General features: G+C 36.4%; 1 protein-coding gene across 8 annotated transcripts in view; it reads right to left on the reverse strand.

Annotated features, from left to right (window-relative positions):
• The window catches only part of PPFIA2 (PTPRF interacting protein alpha 2), a 355,402-nt gene that overhangs the window by 60,495 nt on the left and 269,118 nt on the right, over positions 1–25,789 (reverse strand). For all 8 annotated transcript variants that reach the window (XM_054832748.1, XM_054832813.1, XM_054832758.1 and 5 more), the window contains 4 exons: positions 25,460–25,576; positions 11,205–11,426; positions 8,814–8,960; positions 6,833–6,967 (listed from right to left, as the gene is read on the reverse strand). In XM_054832748.1, coding sequence (XP_054688723.1) covers positions 6,833–6,967; positions 8,814–8,960; positions 11,205–11,426; positions 25,460–25,576 — 621 coding nt within the window. The remainder of the gene's footprint in view (positions 1–6,832; positions 6,968–8,813; positions 8,961–11,204; positions 11,427–25,459; positions 25,577–25,789) is intronic.

A 25,789-nucleotide genomic window follows, 5' to 3' on the forward strand; every position in this document is an offset into this window, starting at 1 on the left:
TATCCCTTCCATGAAGAGACCAAGCTTTATCCTCCTCTGTAGACGATAGACTTTTCCCCTTTTTGAGTCTTGGCTGCACTCTTGGTTCAAGGCCTTCCCTTAATGTGTCTCTAAGGGTCAGGTGAAGATTTGAAATCATCAAAGCTATGAGCTGATGATGGTGAAGGCTTAAGAAATTCTACCTCCTTTGAAACCATTTTCATGGAGATGTAGAACCCATTGGGGCTATCATCCTACAAAAGTAAACTACTTAGAAACTTCATTAGCTGACTGCACACTTTTAAGGCAAGATACTTAATCTTCACTGCTTCTATACACTTAATTGCAGATTAATGCAAAATATGAAGATAACCAAACTAATACTTCTAGGCTCAAAGGGGATCTCATTTAAGTCTTCTGATATGTGGTGCTGTGTGTTATAACCTGTCCTTGAGAAGCCCGTCTACCTGGCTATATGATTCACATTTTTTTTCAAACTAAAAAATAGATTTTCAGTCCAAACTATGTCATACCTTATTCCTTAGCAGCAAACAGTCTTTTCAATGCATAAAATAATTGTGGTATTAGGCCTAACTATTATTTGGAAGAGGAGGAGGAATAAAATTATTGTCTGAATTATGTGTTATATGAATTCTTATATAGAAAACAGTCTTGAAAGAATATGATGTTTTCTCAAGATTCTTATAGCTATCTAATTCTGCTATTTCATAACTTCCTGCTTTAATAATTCAGTAAGGTATATGTTTAAGATATATATAAACCCTTTTGCACAATAGTTTTCAGTATTTCACGAAGTATATTAAAATGTTGATAGGTACCTCCTTGTTAAAAAGCCTTCCTGAATGTGGCTCACATTCAGGTACTCACAGAGTACCTGTATTTTGTTTTCCAGCATAAAAGAAAACAGAGCTGATCTCCACATTCATCTCCCTTCACATCTCTTTGGTAGGATAAAGAGCCTTTAAAATTATTTAAAATCGAATATGTCTTAAAATCAGAATAAATGTCATTATTCTAAACACTTAAAATGTATTTGAATATTTTGTTTCCTTTATCTATATGCATTTCATTTGTTTTTTCCTAAAGTGTTATTCTGTGTCACTTTAAAAGAACCAATTATTTTTATAACTGAGACATTAAACAAATAAGCTCAACTGCTTGTCTGGCAGAGAACAAGCACAGGTACCGAGCCTGAGTCTCTACCCTGGGCTCTAATGCTGTTTAGGGGTTTTAACCACTGGTTCTCATGTGCCAAATGCATGAGCAGCCCCTGCAGCAGGGACATGAATCAAAAGGGTGTACTCTGTAAGGGCCAGGGAGACACAAACACACGTACATATTCCCTTTTTCTCTCGCTTGCAGAAACCCACTTGTAGACAAAGAGCTGCAGGAGGGAAGAGCAGCCCCTCCATCTCCTGGTGTGCCTAGCTGGAACACGCTTCTGAAATGAGGGTTTTAACACCTCTCATTGCCCTTTACGATGAGGAAGGCCTCAACCTGGGTCTCAAAGAGACCCTTCCAGACAAAAAGACCTAACAATTCAGCTGTTCCCTAAGGGATTTGGAAATGCTTGCTGGACAGACTTCCCCAGGCCATGTTGTTAGGACTGATGTGCCTGTGGCAGCTATGTGTTTTTGTTGTCCACATGTGTTGGTCAGGCCCAGGCATTCCCACTGGAATAAGCCCTTTGGGAGACTTGGGAGTCTACCATAAAAATATTGAATGTGGTTTGAGGCACAAGGCAGAGGCTGAGACACCAGTGTTAGTCAGCTTCCTCCAGCAGAATTTCAGATACACATGAGACAGAAGGGACAACCATGGACTCTGAGGTTCATAAACAGAAGTGGGATTTCTTCTGACTTGCTTGGCTAAGAGTTAACTGAGTTAAAAACTTCCTAAAGTGGAACTTGCGTGACTACTTGCCTGGCAGACCATTCTTTTTAATACATGACTTGCATGTCTGTTCACCAGTACTCTGTACAGGAGGATTAGTAAGACACATAGTGCGGTATTCAGCAACTAGCATTTAAGGCATTTAGCCAGCACATTCAGTTATAAATAGATTTGTGAAATTGTGCATTTTCGACTGGATTAAAAATATATGGACAAAACCTAACAATGTCTGACCCCTATGAGATACCAGCATGAGTCTTAATGCTCACTTTGCACTCTATATGCAATGAAATAGCAAAGAAATAGCCAGTCTAAGCCAGTAATAGACAGGAAAATTTTGCTTTGAGGGAGTCCCAAAGCAGCTTGTATTATCGCGCTCTAACCCTGTTAAAACTCTGCTGCTGCTCCTGCTGCTAATGCGCCCACAAAAAAAATGTTGCTTTCACATCATCTGTTACTGTTGGCACTGCACATTTTCTAGGTCTTTGCATCTTAGTTGAAAAAAAAAATATCCAATTTCAGATGCAGAAAGCACCTGTACAGTACAGGTGCTATAATTTTTCTTCCTCATGCTGAGCTGCAGGAACAAATGTAAACTTTTCTAATGGTACAAGCCAATTTCTACAGTTCTGAGACCTTGACTTTGGAACACCTGCTGTCTCCAGATTTCTAATGGCTTCTTATTGCACACATTCTTTTGGCTATCCTTTGAATGAGTTATTCAAGAAGAAAGAAGGCATTATTGAATTGAGCTATGCAATTGAAAGTGAAAATAGGTGATCATGGTGGCTGAGTCACAACAGCTCACAAAGTTATCAGCTACTTGTTCACATGCTCATTTCTAACCCATTACAAGTGTGACAAAATGTGTTGGCTTAAGTCACCCCTTTTTCTGAAACCCAACCTTTCAGTAACTAGATATCCACACATTCCCGCCCCTCTTTCATTCCCCCACTACCTTCTCCACTTCCTAGTTTTAGTAAGCAACTCCTTCCATTTAGCTCTGTCAAACATTTTTCTTTCATTTCTTCCTCCTATCTGGACAAAATCTTCTGTGAAAGGGAAGCACAAAAAGAGGGGTGGTTTGAGGAGACTAATGTGTTGCAAATGTGGAGTTTTTTTAGGCTTCCATCCCCACAGATTATTTTATTTTTTTTCTTTTTTCTTTTTTTTTTCCTCCCTCCCAGAAAAAGATTTATCAACTTCCTTTTCCAGCTAACACATCACCCTCTCTCTCTCTCCTGTTATCAGAGAGTTTTCTGCCTTAACCACATCCACTTCTTGCAGGAGAACTTCTTTCCCCTCTTTGCCTCGTTTCCACTGCAGACCTCCTTTCACTTTCTTGCAACTTCTTCCCTACTTAATGCAAACCAAATCCCCACATTGTCACAAAATAAGCATTGTGTCCCACTTGCCTCCAACTTTCAAGTCATTTTTTATCACCTTTAAAATAAGCTGAACATGTTACTATGCTAAATGTGGTTTATTATGATAATGGTTTCCTCTTCTCCATGTCAATGCTTCTCCAATGCAGCTAAAAAGCACTGTTGGTATTTCTGGTGACCTGCATACAGGAATGATGGAGTAAAATGCTGACTGCTGTCTTGTGATCAGAGAAGTGACATGGTACCTCTGTTGCACAAGCACCCGAGGGGCAGAGTGACTACTAGTGGGAGTGAGTGAATGGAAGTAGGTGGATGCTGGTTGTCTCCACTAGACCCCTCCTTGAATACATGCAAGGAGAAACCATGTTGGACAGACTAACCATCTGAAGATTCTAGATGCTCCAATGTCTGTCTCTTCTGAGGAAAACAAACATCTTACAGGATAAAGAAAGGTTTAGTTAATACTTGAGGGAGGTTCTTTCTAGTACCAACTGCCTCTTGTGCAGGGCAGGCAAACAGACCAATACTGTGAGAGTGAGTACAAGGTGGCTCAATGAGTCATGGCAATTTAAATCTTGGAATACATGCCGAGAGCTGTGCTACTTGTCATGACCAGACAGATACCAGTGCGACGGCCAGGCAGGACAGCACAGTACATGGGATCATGCTGTTCCAGGTTAGTCTGCCTCTGGCAGACTAACCCTCTAGTTGCTCACCCAATGGGCAGAACACAGTGAAGACAAAGCCAAAGAAAAGTTCAAATGATTCAGGTAAATTTATGGGTACTTATCTGAGTTCACTGTATAGTCCAAACTTTTGGAAGTTCACTCCTTATGAACTAGTTTGGGCATGGAAAAGTAGCAAAAGACATTCACTAGCCCATATATATATATAAAAAGAAAAACAACTTGTTTTAAAAACTGACACCACAGAAGGATCTCATTCTACATCCTTCTTTTGCAGAATCCCAACCCAGATTTAATATGAGGAAGAGTATAATAACTTGAATGCAGAATTGTAACATGCATATTTTAAACTGGGTGGTGGGGGGAGGAAAATCACATCCAAATCCAGAACATGTTTGTTCTATCTCCACATGTAAATAATTGGTCCTATTTTACCCACAGTGAAGCAGTCATCATTTCTAGTTACCCCATACTACTTTCCTTTAACAAACATGTAAAATATTAGGCTTAACTCACCTCTTTCATATGATTGTAACCTCATTAATCTCAGAGAAGCCACTTTCATAAAGGTAGTACAAAAGAAAGGAGAATCAGTTTTGACTTTTTTTTGCAGTACAGAAAGACTAGCTGATTCAGGGGGCTCATCTTTTACGTAGTATACATGGACATTGCAGTGACCATAGCTCAGGTAGGCAGACTTAAGGTAGTCGAAGCCAGCTAATTTGAGCCCTCCTGACAATGTGTATGCTGGCACAAAGCTCAACAAAGGCAAAGGTAATTAAGCATTATTCAGCCCTTTAGGTAGGTCTTGCAGCTTTCATTGAATAGCTAGTGTGGTAACAGTATACCAGCTAGCTAATTTAAAACCACTCAAGTAAGCTGCAGTGACTACAACATCGTCCTTGTTCTGAGCTACGTCTATTTGATCCATGAAAAGCACTGGACTTGAAACTTCAGAGCTGTCAAACCAGCACTTTAATAAGCTCTACAGTTTGCATAGACGTTGTATACAGGATATATAAAACATAGGCTTATTTGGCCTATTGGTCAAATTCTGACATTCTTCTTCATGTCATGTATTCCAAAAAGACATAATTTTAAATAAAATTAATTTCTTCAGTTTTTCATGTAATTACAGAGAAATGAACAGAACTGGGATTACAGTCTAATAGACTTCTTACAGCTTCCCAATTGGCATAAGCTTTGAGAAAGTACATCAAAGTGAAACGGGGTGGAGCATCAGCTCTGTTCGCAGCTCTCTAAACGCATCCCATGAAATAATGTAAGACGACAAACGGAGATGTATACTGCAGCTTTATGGTCACAATAACAACAGCATCTCATGGAAGTCCCTGAGTGCTCTGCATGGTTGAAATGGGATTTCTTCTTACAATATTTGTCATTAATATGTGCTCAAGGAAAAATGCAGTTGCAAGAAAAAACATGCTTGAGTCTGCAAAATACTTACTGGTGCCTAATTGCTGGAGAAATTATTCAGGAAAAAACCTCTTAAAATAGAAAACAATATTTTTAAGCTACTGAGGGCATTACAATATGTGATTATTTGTCGAATCAGAAACATCTGAAAAAAAAAGTTAAAATGCCAAGGGGTTGCTCTTATGTGCACCTGAGTTTTTATTAAAATGCAATGATATTTGTTTGGTATTTCATGTAGCTCTCTTTTTTGCTGATTCTTCTTTTGTTCCACCATTTTCAGTCTCTGTTTCAAATCCCACCCATTCATATGAGCCTGAAGTGGACAGCACAAAATCTTGATTACTGAATAATGATCTTATCTTAATAAAATTAAAAAAACCAAAACCCCCAAAAACCTCAACCATCAAATACCCCCAAAGCTTCTCTTTCTTTCTACTTAACTAAATTACTTAGAAATTGGACTTCATTAGTGAGCTGCTCAGCACTTAAGGCTTCACTATAAATGGAAAAAACATGAGAATTGAAAAAAATCCATCAAATATAAAAATGGGTAGGCACATAAATAGCTAGAAACATTCCTTGGCAATAGAGAAAGGAAAGCTTAGATAAATCAGAATGATATGTAATACAGTCTCTTAAATGAATTTTTCTTTATTTGATTTTAAGAGATTAAGAATAAACATATTATCATTATATGTCTTTATGAAGCTGATAATACCTGGGCTGTAGTACTAACTACGTGCACATCTGAAAGTATTAGAGGCCAAATATGAAAACCACACTGCTGAAAATTTATTTTTATCTTTTTTTCTGCAAGAAAGCTGCCATTTAATAAATTCATCAGAAAAAAACCCAGTTTGAAGTCCTCTCAGGGTTTCACATTTGTCTTTGTAAATATATGATACAAAGACTCATTCAAAACAAACCTTGTAAGTATGTACTGCAAGTTGTCTTCATTTGTGTTGTACAAATGATCCCAGCTGCCCTTAAGATTTGATTTTATAGCACTTACTGGAATGAAAATAATTGTTGTTTCATATACGTGGTGTATGAAAACATCCAGAAGAACTAAGTATGTTTAGGAATGGGACTTCCCCTCTCCTCTTAAATTAGAAACTCTTACACAGTAAAATGAATCCTCCTCCTTGGATAAGTAATGCTGACATGTTAGAAATATATGACTCCTTTATAAATATAGTCTAGGTTAACTTTCATATAACTACTTTTCCTATTACCAAAATGCTAAGAATTACAAACACGTCATTGAGACCATTCCTGGTTAAACCTGTGGCACATAGTTATCAGGAAACGTTTTCTCCTTTCAAGTCAGCTTGACACTACTTTTGTTTTGTCCTTGAGGTGAGGAATCAGGACGCAAATCAGCATTAAACAGTGGGGCTTCTGAAGTGAACCTATTTCTCTGGGCAGTACCTTAGTCAGAGCTGCAATTCTCTGAGCCAGCTCAGCCTCCACTTCGGGTAAGGTTTCAGCCTTCCTCATCGTCTGCTGCAGCTTCTGCTCAGCCAGCTCCAGACGCTCTTGCAGCTGTCTGTTTTTGTCTTCCAACTGAAGGCCAAAGACAGATAAACAGGTATAAAAAATAAAATCAGAATTAAGATTTTCCTTCAATTTCTTAGATATCAGGGAAGTGATCAAAACTCACTACGTAAGCACAGATACTCCACAACCTGGGAGAGCTTATTGAAAGGTATTAACTCAAGCACGGAACCGTGTAGGCTGCCAGTCTCACTAATGATGAGTGATTTGAGGCTCAAGAATCATGTGAAGGTGAAGAAAAGGAGTTGTAACATGGTACTAATGAAGATGAACCAAAAGCTCCTCTGATCAATGTGCTGTTTATCTGAGCAAAATAAAAGTATTAGTTCTAGTAAAATGAGAATTTTCTAAATGGAAACATTGAGCCCATCTCACAGAAAAGTTTATGTATGAGCTAAAATGGGACAGAAGGACAATTCCAAAATGATAGAATTCCCAGCAAAGTTTATTCATAAATTGCCAAACGCAATTTTCTGAACAAATGCCAATCATATATCAGAAAATGTTAAAACTGACAATTGTTGCCCAACTAATTCATTCACGATCATATCCTGGTTGCTATTTGCTTAAGTTTACAGTTATATTTTTCATTGTGAACCTACAATTAAGTCTCATTTTACAGCAGTGAAATTGATTAATCCGTGATAACCATTAAAGAGAAACAGGAAAACTTTTGATAACTGCAGTATTTTCCTGCCTACTGACATGCACCACATGATTAAGAAGTTTTTAATGGCTTGACAAGTGTTTCCTGCTTTCCCATTCATTCCAGGTAATAGAAGACATAATGAAAAAGGCGTGTGCTTTTAGATTCTTTTTTAATCCTTCAAAAGCATGAAAAGGTAGGCTTTTCACATCGCAATGCTGCAAAGCAGCTTTAAGTCTGCCTGTATATATTCTAAGCCTAGTTCTATTGATCACCGCTTTGAGTGGGTAGACCTCTGCAGCACGGCATGACTGACATTGGCAGCAATAAAAACTCGAAGGACAGATGCAGGTACCTTACTTTTCCATTGCTGGGTATTTTTTTTTTTTCCCCGCCTAACAACTGAAGATACCTCTTAAAATAGCCAAAGGAAGCTGGCAGAAGCTGGAGAGTCTGAGTCCTGATGCTTTAATTTCCTTGAAGAGGTAGTCACACGTATATACATACACACACATACAGAGGGATGTGTGCATGTGTATGTAAATGTATCTGCATACAATCATAGAAGCAGACATTATCAGATCATACAGGCTTATTTCCCATATAGCATTTTATATTGTTTGAAGACATGATAGGTGAAAAGAAATACAGAATTCTGATACTGAGGCTGAGGAGCAATTTCATCTTTTACGGTTTGAATGATATTCATTTTATGTTAGCTTTCAGTTTACATTGTATTCTTCAAGTTACATACCATTTTTTTTCTGTTCACGTTACACTTCAGCTTTTGGAATCACCGTGGAAACAAAGTACCATGAGAGAAAACTGCACAATCATGTTATACTCTTTTAGAAAAGATATTCAAAGATCATTGAGCTTTAAAAATAAAATTCAGAAAATTGTTACAGGAGAAGCAAAGATAATCCTTTACTTTGGGGATATAATGATGTTAATTTATGCAATATACTATTAGAAAACACAGTTATTTTACAGTGTCGAACATACACATTGCTTTGGTATTCACAGTTGTAGTAGGTGATATGAAGTTTAGAGATGCTGAACAACTTGGGGTTTTTTAGATTAACTGATCTGTTGATTAAAAAGGAACAGATTAACCTAATGGCAACCTCCGACTGTAGATCTGCCCCCTTTCTTGCATTAATTTTCATTGTGTATGAAGAAATCAACTGACTAATGCAGATACTGCACCTGACGTAGGATGGCTTCCTTGTTTGCCAGTTCGTTTTCCAGCTTATCGTTCATGTCATGTATGGAGGTGGATTCTCTCTGTGCACTGAGGTAGCGCTTCTCCAGCGTAGTTATTCTTTCTTCCATATCTTCCTTTTGTGCCATTGCCTAATGTGACAAAAAACCCATCAAGAACCATGCAATTAAAATGTTACATAATTTTCTATCAGTTTAATTTTCATGCTAACAGTACACAGGGATGTAAGGTGTGCTTAGCGTAATTTTTCTGTTTTAAAGAAAATTTATTTCCTTTGGGATTTCTTGTAACAGGATATTTAAAGTGGTAGCTGTTGAGTAGAGCAAACAGAAACAATCCTCACCTTTTGTATATTTTTCTAATTTCTGTATTTTCAATGCAAAAAACCAGCAAAGGCAGCTCACCTTTACATGTTTGCTTCTTAAACAACAGTGGGCTTGATTAGAAAACAGAAAAACTGCTATAGTTACATAATAATAGAAAATATAGTGCAGTGATGTGGGGAAAAAAATGTATGTGCACATTGCTACTCTCATTCCTGGGTCCTGCTAAAATTTTCTGTGGAAGGACATGTAGCAAACAGCAGGTGACATGTCCTGAAATTTCAGGAAAACAAGTGACCACAATGCTGGATAGATAACAGAACCATAACATATGACTATGTGATCCATATCTGTTACAGATAAGGATTTCTTTAAAATCTTGAGCTGTATTTACTCATGTATTACAAGTCGGCCTCACTAAATTCAATAGCTGTAATTCAGATAGATTATGCATTAGTATGTCTATTACATTGTTTATTTATCTTCAATTAATTTTAGGAAAGCAGAAAATTGTATTAGTTTTAAACTTGTGTCTGGCTCTTGAGAAGACTTACATGTTTCCACATAATCCTTCACAATGAAAGTATTTACTGATGAGCATGTCTTGCTGTTTGCATTATAGTACGTTATGAAAGCAGCGTTGAAGTAAGTGAGATTATTTTTCAAGCAAGACACAATGAACATATAAAGTGATCCAAATAGCTAGTCCTAAAATGGACCATATCCAGGTGATTCTTTTGCATATTGCTGGGAAAAAACCCCACCATAAAAATAGTAATTATGTATGTAATTCATTTTACAAAAAAACACACAGAAAAAAAAATCCAATAATTTATCCAAGTTACACAATACTAAACTACCCTTCTTGTTGTCAGGTTTTTAATTTTCTGGTTTGGGAAGACTATCTTTTGTGGCTGTATGAAATAATGAAGACAGGCACTTCCACCTTTACATATACCTTTTGCAGCAGATTTTGCACTGATATTTGGTGGCCGCTCTGCTTAGGAATTGAAGGGCTGAAAGCAAGCGGCCTGTTGCTGGTGTAATGCGGTATTTAAGGGAGAAGGAGCAAGTGGCAATCAAGTGTCTGTGGAGCAGTAATATTTGTCAACAGATAAATGAGAGCGGTGGTATTAGAGCCCCCTAGTGATATAATGTAGCAGTGGTGGAAAAGGAGGAACATATCAGTGCAAACTATTTTCTGTAACTGGATAAGAATGACACGATACTTAAAAAAGAGGCAGAGTACAAAGATGTGAAGCCACTTTGAGGCTGTCAGACATCAGAAGTTCTGAAGGAACATTTTTTTCCAGAAAACTAGAAATAACAGGTTAAATATATAGATGCATATGCATATATACACACACACACACACATAAATCCATATGAAATACTGATATTGTAGGAAACAGTGTAACAGAAAGATAACTACTCTAATTTCACAATACTAAAATAGATTCTAGGAGCCAACCATGCACACATATTGAGAACATCCACACAAGAGAAGATACTCTGGAGAGTACTAAGGAGCACCACAAATTTAAGAAGAGGAAAGAAAAGGAAAATTGAATTATATTTCCATTTATTGAGAGAAGGGAATAGCATATTATAACAGGAGAAATGAAATTACCACACGTGAGTAAATATTATAATTGATTATATAAATAACACCATTTTATAAAACAGCCCCGGAGTTTTAAAAATGTACTTTAGACTACCTACATGACCAGCATCTCTATTTAACAGAGTTCATCTCAAAAACTTGAAATGGCTGAACACTTGCCAGAATGCACTCTAGTAACGCTGAAACACAAAGGAGTTGGCCTTCCTCCTATTAGAGTTGCACATATACAGATGCACTTATATGAACACAGTTTTATGAAGAGATTTCTAGTACTATTTCTTACTGTAAACTTTGTGTTTCCTATGTACAAGGGCCTTTATCAGTGCTCAGCTTTTGCTTTCCTGTACTCATTGGCTTCTATCAGCTTGTATTGGGCATCGCAGGAACAGCAGTCAAGAAATAGGAGGTGAGTCTGGTGAACTCCTTACCTCTCTAATGTCTCTCTGATATTTACTGTTCATTTCTTCCGTTTTAATGAGCTCCTTTCTGGCGGTCTCTGCTTCCTGCTCTACCTCTCCTACTCGGGAAGACAGTGCAGCCAAACGGTCCTTCATTTGTGCCATTTCGTAGTTTTGCTTTTCCAGTAGTTCCTGAAGTTCAACAACTTGACTGGCCTCATCGTTTGAGTCTATGGAGCCATTTGATAGGCGCTGTTTACAGAGAAGTGACATTATTCATTAATTATCTTGTAATGTGGACTCTAAAGAATTTCTAAAACAAAGAGTATTTTAAAAATTAAAAAAGCAACTAGGAAGAGAAAAAAAAAAACACAATAATTTTCACGATTGATAAGACAGGTGTAGTTATGAAAAAAATTGCAAAAGATCAGTATTCATTCATACCAAGGGATTCCAGAAGGTAACATCACATAGAGAAGTAAACGTTTGCAGTAAGAGCAGAATACTATACCAAAATAGCTTTAGTTTGACATTGTGACTATTCAAGTACAAATTGCAACAATACTACTCCTAAAAAGCACCAAATTGCATGCATACATCTTAGCTAAACTTACACAGCATTTAAACTTCATCATAGTCTATTTAATTTGCAAAATAGGCCATGCTGCTAACAGGAAGCAACACTAATAAATCACAAATTCACTACACCAGAAAGTCTGGACGACATACTAGTTAGGTCTACATTAGAACCAAGTTCTGCCGAAGTACTTTGTGTGCTGCTGAAAGCCCTGGTATGAATATAGTTATAAAGAAAAAAATAATAAATCCAGAGTCCAGAATTCACATTGCATTTGGAATATGATCTCAGGAATATGATTTATATTGCAAATAAATGATTTTAGGAAAAAAATGCATTCACTAGCAGGACTTGCTGGCATTGCCTCATTATAATAGTCACACTAACCTTTTCCAGCATAGGCTAAGCAATTTAATTATCTCATGTCAAAAAAGCAAGCAAAAAGAACAAGCAAAACCAAAATGTTTTGATTTTGACCTATAACGTGAAAAAAATAAAACCAAAGTAGTCCAACCTGTCATTAACTTTCTTGATTAGGTGCAACTTTATTGGTTAAATTTATTTGATGCAGTATTGGGACAAAGTATTTCACTGTAACTGTCATTTTAAATAAGTTATGGATCTCAAAGAGCATCACACAGGAAAAATAGTCCTAAAAGGCTTGTCCTTCAGATGGTAGGGTGTATAGCAATGTATATATGGAATATTTCTAGCAAGATCTGAAAGAAAACCAAGCTTGCTTTCATTAGCACTTATAGAAGCATAGTATGGTTTGGGTTGGAAGGGACCTCAAAGACCATCTAGTTCCAACCCCCCTGCCATGGGCAGGGACACCCTCCACTAGACCAGGTTGCCCAAAGCCCCATCCAACCTGGTCTTAAACACTTCCAGGGAGGGGGCCTCCACAACCTCTCTGGGCAACCTGTTCCAGTGCCTCGCCACTCTAACGGTGAAGAATTTCTTTCTAACATCTAATCTCAATCTACCCTCCTTCAGCTTAAACCCATTACCCCTTGTCCTGTCACTACAGGCCCTTGTAAACAGTCCCTCTCCAGCTTTCCTGTAGGCCCCTTTCAGCTACTGGAAGGCTGCTCTAAGGGCTCCCCAGAGCCTTCTCTTCTCCAGGCTGAGAATAATACTTCTGTATTATTATTGTCAAAATATATTTATACAGAAATCTTCTAGCAAATTCAAAGAACATTGCTTAATGGCTTTAACAACATTCTTTCCCTAATCAGCCATAAAATGAACCCAGATCAAGACCACCTGCCCCTCTGTGGATCATTGAATAAAATTATTTTACTCTAAAAATTCATTACATCAAATAACTCAGTTCCAAAATTGCTTTCTTTATACTTGTTAATTATATTATCCTGACATTTTATGTTAGCTGCTGAGCCATCAATGGTCTACATTCAGAACACCATGGTAAAATGGCAATAGCAATTTAAATACTTATTTACACTCAGTTTGTTGTTTGGAAAGTGTTCAGTTAGTCTGCTTGAATCAAAGTCCCATTAATATGCAGCAATCACATATGTAAACAAAATAGTACTCAAATAGGACAAAACTTTCTGATCATCATACTTCATTCCATTCTGCAAATTTGAGATAACTTTTGTATCTTTGCTAATTATAATCTGTTTTACAGTTTTAATCTCATACAGCAATTTTAGCAGTTGTCACAGATGAACAAATTTTACCCTGCATTGAATTTGCCCTACAACTCTCTAAGTAGTGGTCCAGGAATTGCTGCAAAGTACCTGAAGCACTAAGGACCTTCTCAAAAGATCATGCACGAAAGGAGTTCCAAAGTAGACACAAGCCAAATACCAAATCTGAAACGCGCTAAAGGGCATGTGATCATGTACCTTATGTGATATAAGCCATGGTTATTTTGAAATGGCAAGCTGTGATATCTAGGAGTATGTTCACTAGCAGAGAAATATTTTTGTTTCATAAATATAAGTTTTTCCTTAAGATATTAATAACCCAAACACATATAAATTAAATGCAAAAGATTTTTTTTCTACTAATTTACTTAATATCTGAGATTTCTGGAAAGACAAATAAAAAAGTATTTAGAATTAATCTCTCACCACTAGACAATCGCTGTGATGGCAAATTATGCATGTATATATTTTGATTTACATACATAAACTTCCCTCATAATTCTTTGATGAACTCTTTGTAAAAGCTACTTTGATTTTACTCATAGTTCACTTTTGCTTTACATTATTCTTGTATTAATATATAGAGCTGTCTTGTATTCAAAATTTCCAACTTACCAAAAATGTCAACATTTTAATTTTTCTTAGTACGATTGGGAGAAAAAAAGTTTTCTTTAAAAATACAGTTAAAAATAAAAGACAGCTTAAAATTTGGTATTTTAAGAATTTTGAAGCATACTTTAAAAGCTTACTTAGGGATTTGAACAGACATTTTGTCACTTCTATGCCTTTCTATTATTTTATGCTATATCGATTATATGGGTACATCATATAGAATAATGACTCCAAAAGATCACAGGTAGAAAGTTATGAAGCATTAATTCAAGGAGCAACTAACATAACATTCCTCAGGTTCTCAGGAGGGTTTTTACCAACAGTTTTATGGTCATGCTTTCTCCTCTCTTCCAAACAAAAAAAGCTTGAACAAGAACGTGAAAATATGCTATGCTGGTAGAAGCAAAAGACATCTTGTAGATGACACTGATTCAAATGCATTTTCTCAGTTAGTGAAAGGAGTGGGAACCTCCCATGCCCCAGGGGAATTCCCTACGGAATAAGCTAGGGATGGAACTGCAGCATCTTCTCTATTACAGATTTCGTGAAGAATGTCCATGTCTCTCATCTTTCTATTTATTTATTTATCTATCTATTTTATTTATTATCTGGCTGATTTTTTTTTTTTTTTTAATCTGGTTGAATTTTTTGTGCTGATACATTTCCTGGTACCCAGTTTCCTGTTGATGATGCTGTACATTAATCACAATCCATTTGTAAATAAACAATCAGTTGAATGTTTATAATAATGAAATCTCAGTTTTGAATAGATCTCTGTCAATTATTACCTGAAGCTCTAAGGGAAATCTTGTCAAAAGAGCATGCACAAAAAGAGTTTCAAAGTAGACATTCTTAACTGTCATACCCCTACACCGCCCCAAATCCCCAATATATGCAAGAAACAGTGTCAAATTAGTACAGAGAGGAGGGAAAAAGAAAGTACTGGAAGTAAGCTGAAACAATTGGGAAATCTTTAAAGGAGGGCAGGAACATTAAAGAAAACTTTCTAACTGGTTGAAACATTGTAGCAGAGAAAATTTAAAATGTACATGGCTTGCAGATCTGGCTTACAAGTTGGTCTTTCAGATAAGGCCATCAACAAATTTCATGATGCTGTCTATCAAATGTGGTCATGAAAGAGCTACATATGAACACATTCCTTAATTTAAATAATTTCACATAAAAGTATCTACTACTAATGGCTATTTTTCCTTGGAAAAAACCCCAAAACATGGCCATAGCTCATATGGTCCCAATGCTTTGCTTATTTTTACTAACTAGTTTATCCGATAAAATATAGTCCATCTGTTTCTGTCACAATCACTTATTTAGATCACAATGCTGCAGAAATGGTATCATCATATATTCTTGACTTCATCTTTTTTTGCTTTCTACAGACACTGCAGGTACACACAGCCTGCTACACACACCATAAGGGTCTCTGCCCCCTCCCAAAGATTTCTCAGCCAGACGAGAAATCTGGTTGGCATCAGCCTGAAAGACCTAATACAACCTCAGATATCTTTGCTTGAGCTAGTTCAGAGCAAACAAAGTTAAATGAGCAACTCCATCTGTACCCAGCAATGTAGGACTTGCTTTCCTCATCACTGGGAATGAGGGAAAGAGCAACAGCAAGAGGAAGGCCTGCTGTGGGCTTTTGGAAGGGCTTTTTTTGTGGTATATCACCATGTTCCAGATAAATAACTGGGAAATCACAGTCCATACTAAGGGTTTCAGAGATACTCTTACTTCATAAAGAAAGCTTTTACACTCGCCCAAATATAGCAAAACGAGCCAGCAGGAGAAACAGAAAGGAGATGAAATAATCATCAGGTAAATCTGATGACAGTGATGGTATTAACTACAACAGAGGTGGCATACCACAAAGGAAATCAAAGTCCAAAGATATCCTGTAGGATCCAGTGCCATAAAGGGCAATACAGATTAAACAAGAAATGTCTGGGGGAAAAAAGTCTTTGAATTGCTTATGGTCTGTGGAAATGGAGGAGGGAAATAAATGTTCATGTTCCCTACCGCTGAACAGTATGAAAAGGAAACCAACATCCCTGGTATCAGATTTTCTTTCTTTCAAGATCCAAAAAGCACAGCAGTAAGGCAATCTGCTGCTTGTATAGGAGTGTCAGCAGGGAGAAGGACAGCAAATTGAAGCATTACACATAACAATAAATCCCCCCTAGATCATTGCTTCTCTCCCCTATTCTCTCAGCCATGAAATAATGATAGGAAATCCAGCTGCAGACTGGTTTACTAGTAAAAACCAAGAACAATGCTAAAAGGAACACCAGGAGAAAGTGTAGAACAAGATTAACCCAGAATATTGTAGCCTCTATTAATCCATTCAACATTGCCCTTCCAATTAAGCCGTAGTAATAATACTGAAGACAAACTGAGTGGAGGTACACTTCAGTTAAAAAAAAAAAAAAAAAAAAAAAAAAGAGTAAAGACACCAGACTACAACAGCTGGCAAAGAAATTGTAAAATTGTCGCACGGTATTGACTGCAAAGTACTTCCCCATTTTATTTTGTAGAAAGAACCTTACAGTCAACTACCTAATTGGCAAAATACACACAGATCTAATTGTATAAAGGCAAAGCCCAAGAACAGTAAAAAGCACATCCAGGTAATATTTTCTCTCTGGTTGTAAAACATCTGGCACAGATATATTTGGTCTAAATACTATCAATCAGTAATTAATTACATATTTTGTGCTAGAATTTAACGTCAGAGAGTGGTGAGAAGGAAAAAAAAGAATATCTCAGGGGGCTACCTCTGAACAGTTCGCGGTGGCAATAGGACTCATTTACCTGAATGAACTCCTCCTCATCAGGGCCTCTCAGTCTGTGGTAGTACGAGCGCAGGTGATTCACGTGATGCACGTGTGCATAAGCATTTCCATGCCTGAGGACTAAATTAAGCTCTGTCTAATCACAGGTACCTTTGAATAATTGAAAGTAATCTTAAAATTCAGAAGTCTGGTATTTTAGAATTCCTAGAACAAACCAGTATTTTTATGATGTAAGCACAGGGGGCTTTTTTTGGGTGTGTTTTGGTTTTGTTTGCGGGGTTTTTTTAACCCTAAACGTGTGTGCTTTATGTTTACTCTTTACTAAGACACTCTCTAAATTCTTTTTCAAAGGAGCACTGGCAAGTTCATTGCACCATAAATCCCTAGCATCAAAATTGAAGTCCTCACCATGTTCTCAAGTGAGTATAATGTCATTGTGGTTTTCAAGAGTTCATGCTGAACAAATTTCTCTCAGGGTCTCCTCCTAATGTTCAAGGCAATGATCTGTGTTAGTTAGGCTGCCTACCTTCGCCAAATAGCATAACCCAGAGGACTTCTGACACTAGGTTACACTAGAGTTATGTCAGAATTGAGTTATTTTAAAAAACATGAAAACTTTTGTTAAAAACACCCTTTTGATTAGACATATTTTTCTTGACATGCAACATAAAGTCTAAATTAAAATGGCTTTTCAAAGGTCTGCATGAAGTTCTATTTACTAACTACGTGAAGGTTCATTTGCCCATATAAATATTGTAAATACATGTAAGCAAAGAACACAAGTTTATGCAAGTTCTCTCTGAATCTTATAACATGCCAAATCATGGCACTCATTGTGACTGGACTCCAGGATATCCCTCTTTCACTCTCTGTTATTCTAGGATGGCATCTCAACTTAAAGAAACATCACTGACTCATTTCATTTTGTGAGACTTCACCCTTCATCTTCTACTAAGGCAGGTGCTATCTGTTGCTCTATAAAATATGGATGTATTTGGTCAGTTGCTCTGACTTTTGGTCAGTCAACTGCTGATACGGCAGCTGAGACATGAAAGCTTTCCTGTACTTCATATGCAATATACAGAATTTTGATGGTATAAATCAGTGAAGAAATAGTTTGGAAACACAACATGATCAGCAGTAGTACCAATTTTAAAACCTAAGTTATGTTTAGACTCTCTTTGAACCAAGATAATTCCTACAAATAATACAAATAATACATACAACATGAAGAAATGTAGGAAAGAAATGCCAAATAAAGTTTAAAAGCTTTAAAAACAGGGGGTTTGTTTCTTTTGTTTGATAGGGCTTTTTTGTTTTGTTTCATTTTGAAGCTTTTAAAACAGTTAGGTGGACAAATTGGAAAGTATTGTGGCAAATCCCAGGGAAAAAAAAAAAAAAAAGATTATTTTTAGCTCTGTAGTGACGGAGATGTTCCTTCTGACTTAGAAAGGCTGGCCATGAAGGCCAGATGATCAGGGGAGAGACAGAAATACTGTATATTTTCTCAGGTCAAATAAACTTGTCTGAATTCTGTAGTACAGAAATACTAAAAAGGAAGTAAAATAATCACCAAAGGAAGCTAAACTATACATGTCACTTGACTTTATGAAAGTAAGAGTAAAATTAAATGCTGCATAGAGTAACATTTATTGATACTGTTTGAGATGTAAGAACAAATTAGTAACAAGTTACCAGAAGATACTCTTTACTATAGTGTAGAGTTCCTCCACCCCTATTGCATTCAAATGCCTCATGTAAAAGGTTTACAGGAAAGTAAATGATATTACCACAGATACATAGCTATGTGATAGCCCAATCACAAGTGACAACTAAACAAGTAAAACCAGTATGATGATCACCCATATAATCAGCACACAAACCAGAATGGGGAAAGTTATACCAAAAATAATAGCATTACACCTAAGCTGTCACAGTCCTTTCTAAATGGTTGGTTTGAAGGCTATGCTACTTCGCTAGGCTGTTCCACATCTTTTGGTCTGTGTCAGGCAGTAGTCTCATAGTCAGCAACCTGGTCTACTGGAGGGTGTCCCTGCCCATGGCAGGGGCGTTGGAACTAGATGATCTTTGAGGTCCCTTCCAACCCAAACCATTCTATGATTCTATGATTAGAGGTGTCCTCTTCAGTTACTCTGGATTTTCTCCAACCTCTAGTCAACTATCAAAGCCCACATTCTCTCAGCTGATGTATTTCTCCCCCACCACAATACTGACGTAAAAATAGCCTTCTCCAGCACTTTGCACTCTAAACATCCTCACTTTCTTGCTCTTTCTACCAAGCCATCAAAAAACTCCAGCTTTTATTACTACTTTAAAGATCTAGAATATCTCTGCTTCCTGATCAGCTTTCAGCTTTTATTCTCCTTTCTGATGCCTGTAATCATCTGTTACACTTTACTCATTTTGCAAAACGGGGTAGAGTAAAAAAAAAAAAAAAAAAGGTTTACTTGATGGGTAGGTATTTTTCTTCCTGTTGCTCTTCTCTTCCAGAATGCCTGCCTATTTCTCTTTTACACTATTACAAGAGTTTCTGAGATCTTACACAGGAGAAAAAGAAATCAGCTCCTGCTAATTTATTATAAGGGCTAGTTAGCTGCCCAAACCAAATTATACATGCAAACCCTATCTGCCTTGACTAACTCCTTTTTCTTAGTAGTCACGCTAGCCTACTATTAGAAATGACTGGCCTGGCAAGTCCTTGCAGTAAATCATTCAGCAAAGGTCAGACAGCCAATGCTGTCAGCTAGCACAGTGCTTGACGTGTAAAATTCCCCTGCAAAGGTAATGAGACTTTTAAAGCAGTGCCTTCACAGGCTTGACATGTAGCAGTATGTAGGGGTTCCTATCAGGTGAAAAGGAAAAGAAGTTTTTATGACTGAAAGACAAACTAATTTAAATGAAACAGACCAAAAGCCGATTTCTGGAAAAATTACAGATCTGAGCAGCCTATTGATTTATCATGTAAATAATGCATAACTAATGCAGCTTTTCAGTATCGTAAAATCCTCATGCTATAGTGTTGAGCACTAAGAATTCGTAGTCACACAGATATACTCAGCTATGAAGCAGAACAGTACTTACAGAATATTTGCCTAGACTCTTTCAGAGAAAATATTGCATACTCTCCCAGACCTGTTCCTTAGATTCATGAAGTTTATCCATTTTTCCTTTCATTCTCAAAACTCCTCACCTCCCCAGGTGTGTCAATCTTCATTAAGTCCCCCTCAGCACATGCTTCTTTAATTAGCTTTATCAATATTAATCCAGAAAGAGATGATTAGAAAGCCAGATAGATAGATTAGAAAGATATCTGCACTGGTTGGAAACAAATTCATCATCTGGTTATCAAATGTATTTTGTGTCTGAAGTGTGTTATTTCTCTAGTTCAGAATGTGAATGCATTGGGGCAAGGATCATGTCTCCCACTATTTTTTATACATCATATATTCTGACTGCACTCAGTCAACAGCAAACCAAAAAGTCCTTACAGCAAACTTTCTCTAAGCTGCTAACATGTTTTTGATGGATCCTTACTAAGTTCTTTCTTAAACTGGTGCTTCTGATGAGGGCTCCACGTGTCCTGCCTTCACTCCATTCTCTGCCATTCCCCTATGCTGCCAGTTAAAAGGAAAGATTTTTTAATCTATTAATTCAAAAAAAAGGAGCATGTGTTATAAATTAATAAGTAAAAACTAGAACGGAAGGTTTTCTTCTGCAGTTTTCTACTGACCATAGAAAGTGGTGAGAAAAATCCAAAAATAGTCAAGTCCGAAAATGGAACAGGTTCTCATGAATCACTGCTCTGAAAGAGATCTGTTACGTTTATTATATTATTTCATTTTAATTTTATTTGATCTACACTCTAAGGATTTTAGCCCACTCTGTTTGCTTTGGCAAAACAGCTTTTACTCCTACAGGATACAATATCTATAATTGCTGTCAATGTTTTAACAGATTTTAGTATTTATAAACTACTGCCATTTGATTAAATTATTGGAATGTGTTAGTGTTATGAGTAAGAAGAAAACGTGATTCTTAAATAAGCTGAATGTTTAATATATGTAAAAAGTAATTATATACAGCTCTGAGTTCCTCATGAAATGTACCATTATTTATTTAGGAGAAAAAGGTCTTTGTTGCACCAGAACTATCAGACTGTTTTACCTGGCATACGTATCTGTTTCCACATGCCTAAAATGTCCTAGTATATTATTCTGTGGGGAAAGGAACAACTGTGCTGCTAAAACTGCCCTTACTATGGGTAGGACCAGTGGGGTATACTTGTTATAAAAAGTTGGTAAAAACACAAAACTAGAACGAGTTTTACTGGTACAGTTATGTATCTTGGAATAAGGAAGAGTTCCCTTATTAGCAAGTTTTTGGTATCATAGTCATATATGAAATATTAAAACAAAAAGGCACCAAATAAGGACAAATAGGCTTTGTATTTTACCAGTGTTTACAAGTTGCAGCTACAAATGTCAGCGATCAAGTTTAAAAACAGAAATGGTGTACTGCCAAGGAGAAACATCCTGATTTACGCTGCACTTAAATGCTTAGCTTTCATGTCTTCAGCGTAACAGAAATCCACGTTCAAGTGCTTTGCCAAGCAGGAATCCTCCTTTGCATACAAGGCATCTTTGAGGATAAAAATAGTCATTCCCCAGGCCAAGTCTTCTCTGATAAAACTCCATTTACTTCAGAAGAATTACAGCAATGATTTGTTATGTGTTTGAATTAAAAGATGTGGCATGGAACTTACTGTGGAGTATTCTCCAATATGGGCCAGAAATAGGCGATGAATTTTGAACCATCAAGGAAAGAGATCATTGTAAGTGAAGGAGATCCTTTAATGGTGGACGTTTAAGGTATACAGACAAAAAATGTTTTCCAAAGCAACTTCAATTCTTCCCAATTTGCATATGAGCATTTCTGAAAGCATTCCATTTTATTGAATAATTCAATTTCCACGGCTCTTATCAAGCTGAAATAAGTATCGGCATGAAATAATGACTTTATTTGAAAACAAAATACTTTTTCTTGGGATCTTATTTTTGGGGGTCCAGCAAACACCACTTTAAAGGGACACAGTTTATAGCAAGAAATGAGAGGACACCATGCCTCCTATCAGGATCTGAGACTCATTCCCATTTCTTGCTTCAGTTACACATGGTAGACAGTGCATGACATTCAGCCACGGTTCAGGCATCCCAATTTGTCTTTAAATGTACTAACTACTATTTTAGTAAGGAAAATCTTATATTTGGGGTATCTTGACAAATTATCCTTCAGACATTGTGGAAAAATATTTCCTTCCTCCAGTATGACCATGACCATTGATTGGATATAGATGAAAATTATTGATAGCTCAAAATGGCAAATAAAAGTAGAGACATTGGATTCCTTAAGTAACTCATTACTTCATACACTTACAAAGACTTTTATATTGGTTTTTGATAAAACCAGAATGAATCATACTGACTTAAAATTACCCAGGAAACAGCACAATGGGTTATGAGTTAGATGGACAAATAATCTGATGTTGGTCTTTCATATGTACAATTTTTATTTTTTTTCAAACCAAAATATTGGCCTTTGTATAGACATTTGTCTGAAAAAAAGAAAAAAAAAAAGAATGATGAAGTGAAGTTCCATAAAAATACATGTGGGTTTTATACTGGTAGTGTAGAATCTCTTTTTCTCTCTCTCTAGATATGTTTATTTCGCTCATAATATGAATAATAAGGCTATTCAAAGTGACGTCAGATAGGACTGGAAAAAATGTTTCTGATATAATGCTACACATAACAAAATAGAACTTTGAAAAAAAATCTTGCATAGGAATAATCCCAAATATTTGTTTTGATGGATTTTCTCTAAAACATCTCACAGTTTGGAACTGAGAAGAAGTGCTACATTAACTGTATCATTGGTATGCCATAATATCTTTATTTTCTTTCTCCTTTGAAACTTTTCTTACAAATTTAAATAATTAATATGATTTCATTATTTTACATTAAAAAAATTACACTGATACATGGCAAAATGGCCATGTCTGGAGTTTTGCATGTTCTTGGATTACTCTACATACTCAATAACTGTTTCTCATATTTATTACTTGTCTTTGTTTCGTTAGTTTTATCATCAGAATATTTTTTCTCTGCTTTCTCTATTTTAAAATTCCTCTTAGCCTTCACACATAAGAATTGGCCATGTAGTTGTCAATGAGAAGGACCTATGCTTTGCTTTATTATCTCATAAAACTGCTTTTGTAGTCAGAATTCTGTAGCAATTACTGAATATATTACCACTTTTATTGGGAATTAATATATTACTGTTGGAAGCCTTGGTGCTTCAATCAGAGGACAGTGCTTGTGAATATAGAATTTAAAATGGTGCTCTGGCTGGCCTGTAATACAGAATCATAGAGCTAGCCACCTAGCTCACCACCCTCTGAGCACTGTATCCTGTCTCAAATGTAGGTTATTTCTCCGAAAAAAATCCTTAAAAGTTTCCAATTTTCAAGACTCCTTGACTGATTCCCTTTATATCTGAAGCTACATTTTATATATTTGAAGATAATAATTCTGTGCCCATTAGTCATTTCCTCTCTAGGCTTTCAGCCTACATTTTGAAAATTCTTCTCACAGGTTACATTCTCTAGGTTTCTGCCTGTTTTTATTGTTATCTTCTGAATTCTTCTCAAGATGGTCTACTTCTCTCCTCAAGTGTGGGACCCAAAGCTGGGTACAAGACCTCAGCTGAAGCCTTACCAGTGCCGAGGAAGGTTCAGGAACATTTCACATCCTGCAGGTTCTCGTTCTGTTTAGCTGTCCTATCACGGCATTTGCCTTTATACTGCTGGTCCATGATATTTTTACCATCCCCACTAATCCCCAGATCCACCTCTGCAGAATTATTACAAGCCTGTTTCCCATATTATATAGGGAACCGTGATCTCTTGTATTATAAGAGGGTGCAAACCATTACGTCATAGCTTATTGTTCTCCATCCCTACTGCTGAAGTTGAAGGAATATTTTTTAAATGAATGCTTAGAGTCTGGGCTTAAACTGAGGTATTTTACAAAGTGGAGACTTCACAAACTAAGGAGGAATTGATAGTGGGCACTAAAGTAATAGTAGAAAGGTAGAGAGCAGCTAGCGCAGAGATTGTGAATTAGAGCGCACTGGTTGATCTGGTGTCAATATTGCCTCCTTTTAACTTCTTATCTAGTATGCTTTCATTACTATAAGGAGCAAAAATTAGTAAGCACAAGACTTTAATTCAGCTTAACAAGATCAACTTAAATTGTTTTATGAAGCATATAAGTTTTCTATACATAATATTCTAGAAACGCCTCATATAAAATGATAATAATGTCTTTTCATTCCCCTTTCACTAATGTTTAAATATGAAGATTTCTTAAAGAACAGATATTCTTATTTCCACTTAGTTCTGCTTATAAGTAATGAGCCCAATGGCTCCAAGCAGAAGACATAGCTTGCAAAAAAAGTGGAAAAAGTGATTTTTAGCTAAGCAGTGTGATTGTATGTTCACTGTTTTAACAAAATTTCACAGATATGTCAAAGAGTAAGATTTTGCAAGGAAGAGGAAAGTAGCTGAACTTTACTGTTTACTGTTATGTTTCTCAACCACATAGATTACTCAAAGAAAAATACACACAGAAAATAAACCACAAAACATGTAAAATTAATGCTTGCAGTGCAAGTGAGCCCTTGTAAATTGGATTGCCTATAAAATAAATAAGTAATGACAAGTGTTATTTTTTATAAATATGATTTATGCCACTGTTCATCACATGCCATTAGACATAACTGCACAATTAGAGATCCAAGCAGCAACTCTACCCATTTCAGCTGTCTGCCAAATGTTATGTTATGCTTGCACTTCAATTTAATAACTGTAAAGCAACAGAGGAAGATAAGCAACTTGTTTTTCATCAGTCTGGAAAACTAAGACTTAGAAGAAAACCTTGTTTCTAAAGTTATTCTTTAATTTTTTTTCTCTTTCAGCCTTAAGCACCAAATATTTAGCCTAAATTCTATATACCTATTTCTTATTGAAAGAGGGCTAAGTAAGTAAAATGCTTTTCACTTTTCTCTGTATGAACACAGACATGAATTTGAAGAGTATCTATAGGTAGTACAGAGGAAAATTACTTTTTCTAGCTTTTAGGTCTGTGTCCTCCCCTTAAGGACTATTTTGGCAGCAGATTTTGAATATTGACCCCTTGCATGTAAATGCCACTACACCTTGCTCTTCTGTATGTGACATACAGAGGATCACTCAGCAGGATATAGCATCCTTAACTGTAGCATTACATAAAAAATTCCAAGAAAAGTTTCTTATAAGCTGTGGGTCTAATTCAATACCCTATCAAAAAGCAAGGACCTGCCCATTTGCATTTCCTTTCCATTTAAACAAGATCACTTTTTTGATTCTACTTTCAGTAGGCAGACAATATTCTAAAGGGAAGTCCCACAAAATATTCACATTACAAAAATCTTACACATGAGAAATATGATTATTTCTCATATTGATCATGTGATCCAATGAAAACTAACATTTTATACCTTTTCATGAACCTTTTGCCCTGGCTCCATTCCTTCAATGTGCTCTGATTCGGCAGGCCCCTCACCAGCTGCCATTTTCCTTTGAATGTGTGCGTTTTGTTCACGCAAAGCTACAATCTGTGAAAGAAAGAAAATAAGCGGTCAATATACGTAAGAAACCCAAAATCTACTGAGCAGGCAATTTATTAAATCTATTAACATTTCAACCCTATATTGGCCATTTCTGGCATTTGCAAAATTATGTCTCTACATGGAGGTTTAAAACACAAACGTATTAATAATGACTAAAGGCTGCTAAGGAGACAAAGAAACCTATAAATAACAGGATAG

This window comes from Grus americana, chromosome 1 (assembly GCF_028858705.1).
Source record: "Grus americana isolate bGruAme1 chromosome 1, bGruAme1.mat, whole genome shotgun sequence".
NCBI classification, from domain to species: domain Eukaryota; kingdom Metazoa; phylum Chordata; class Aves; order Gruiformes; family Gruidae; genus Grus; species Grus americana.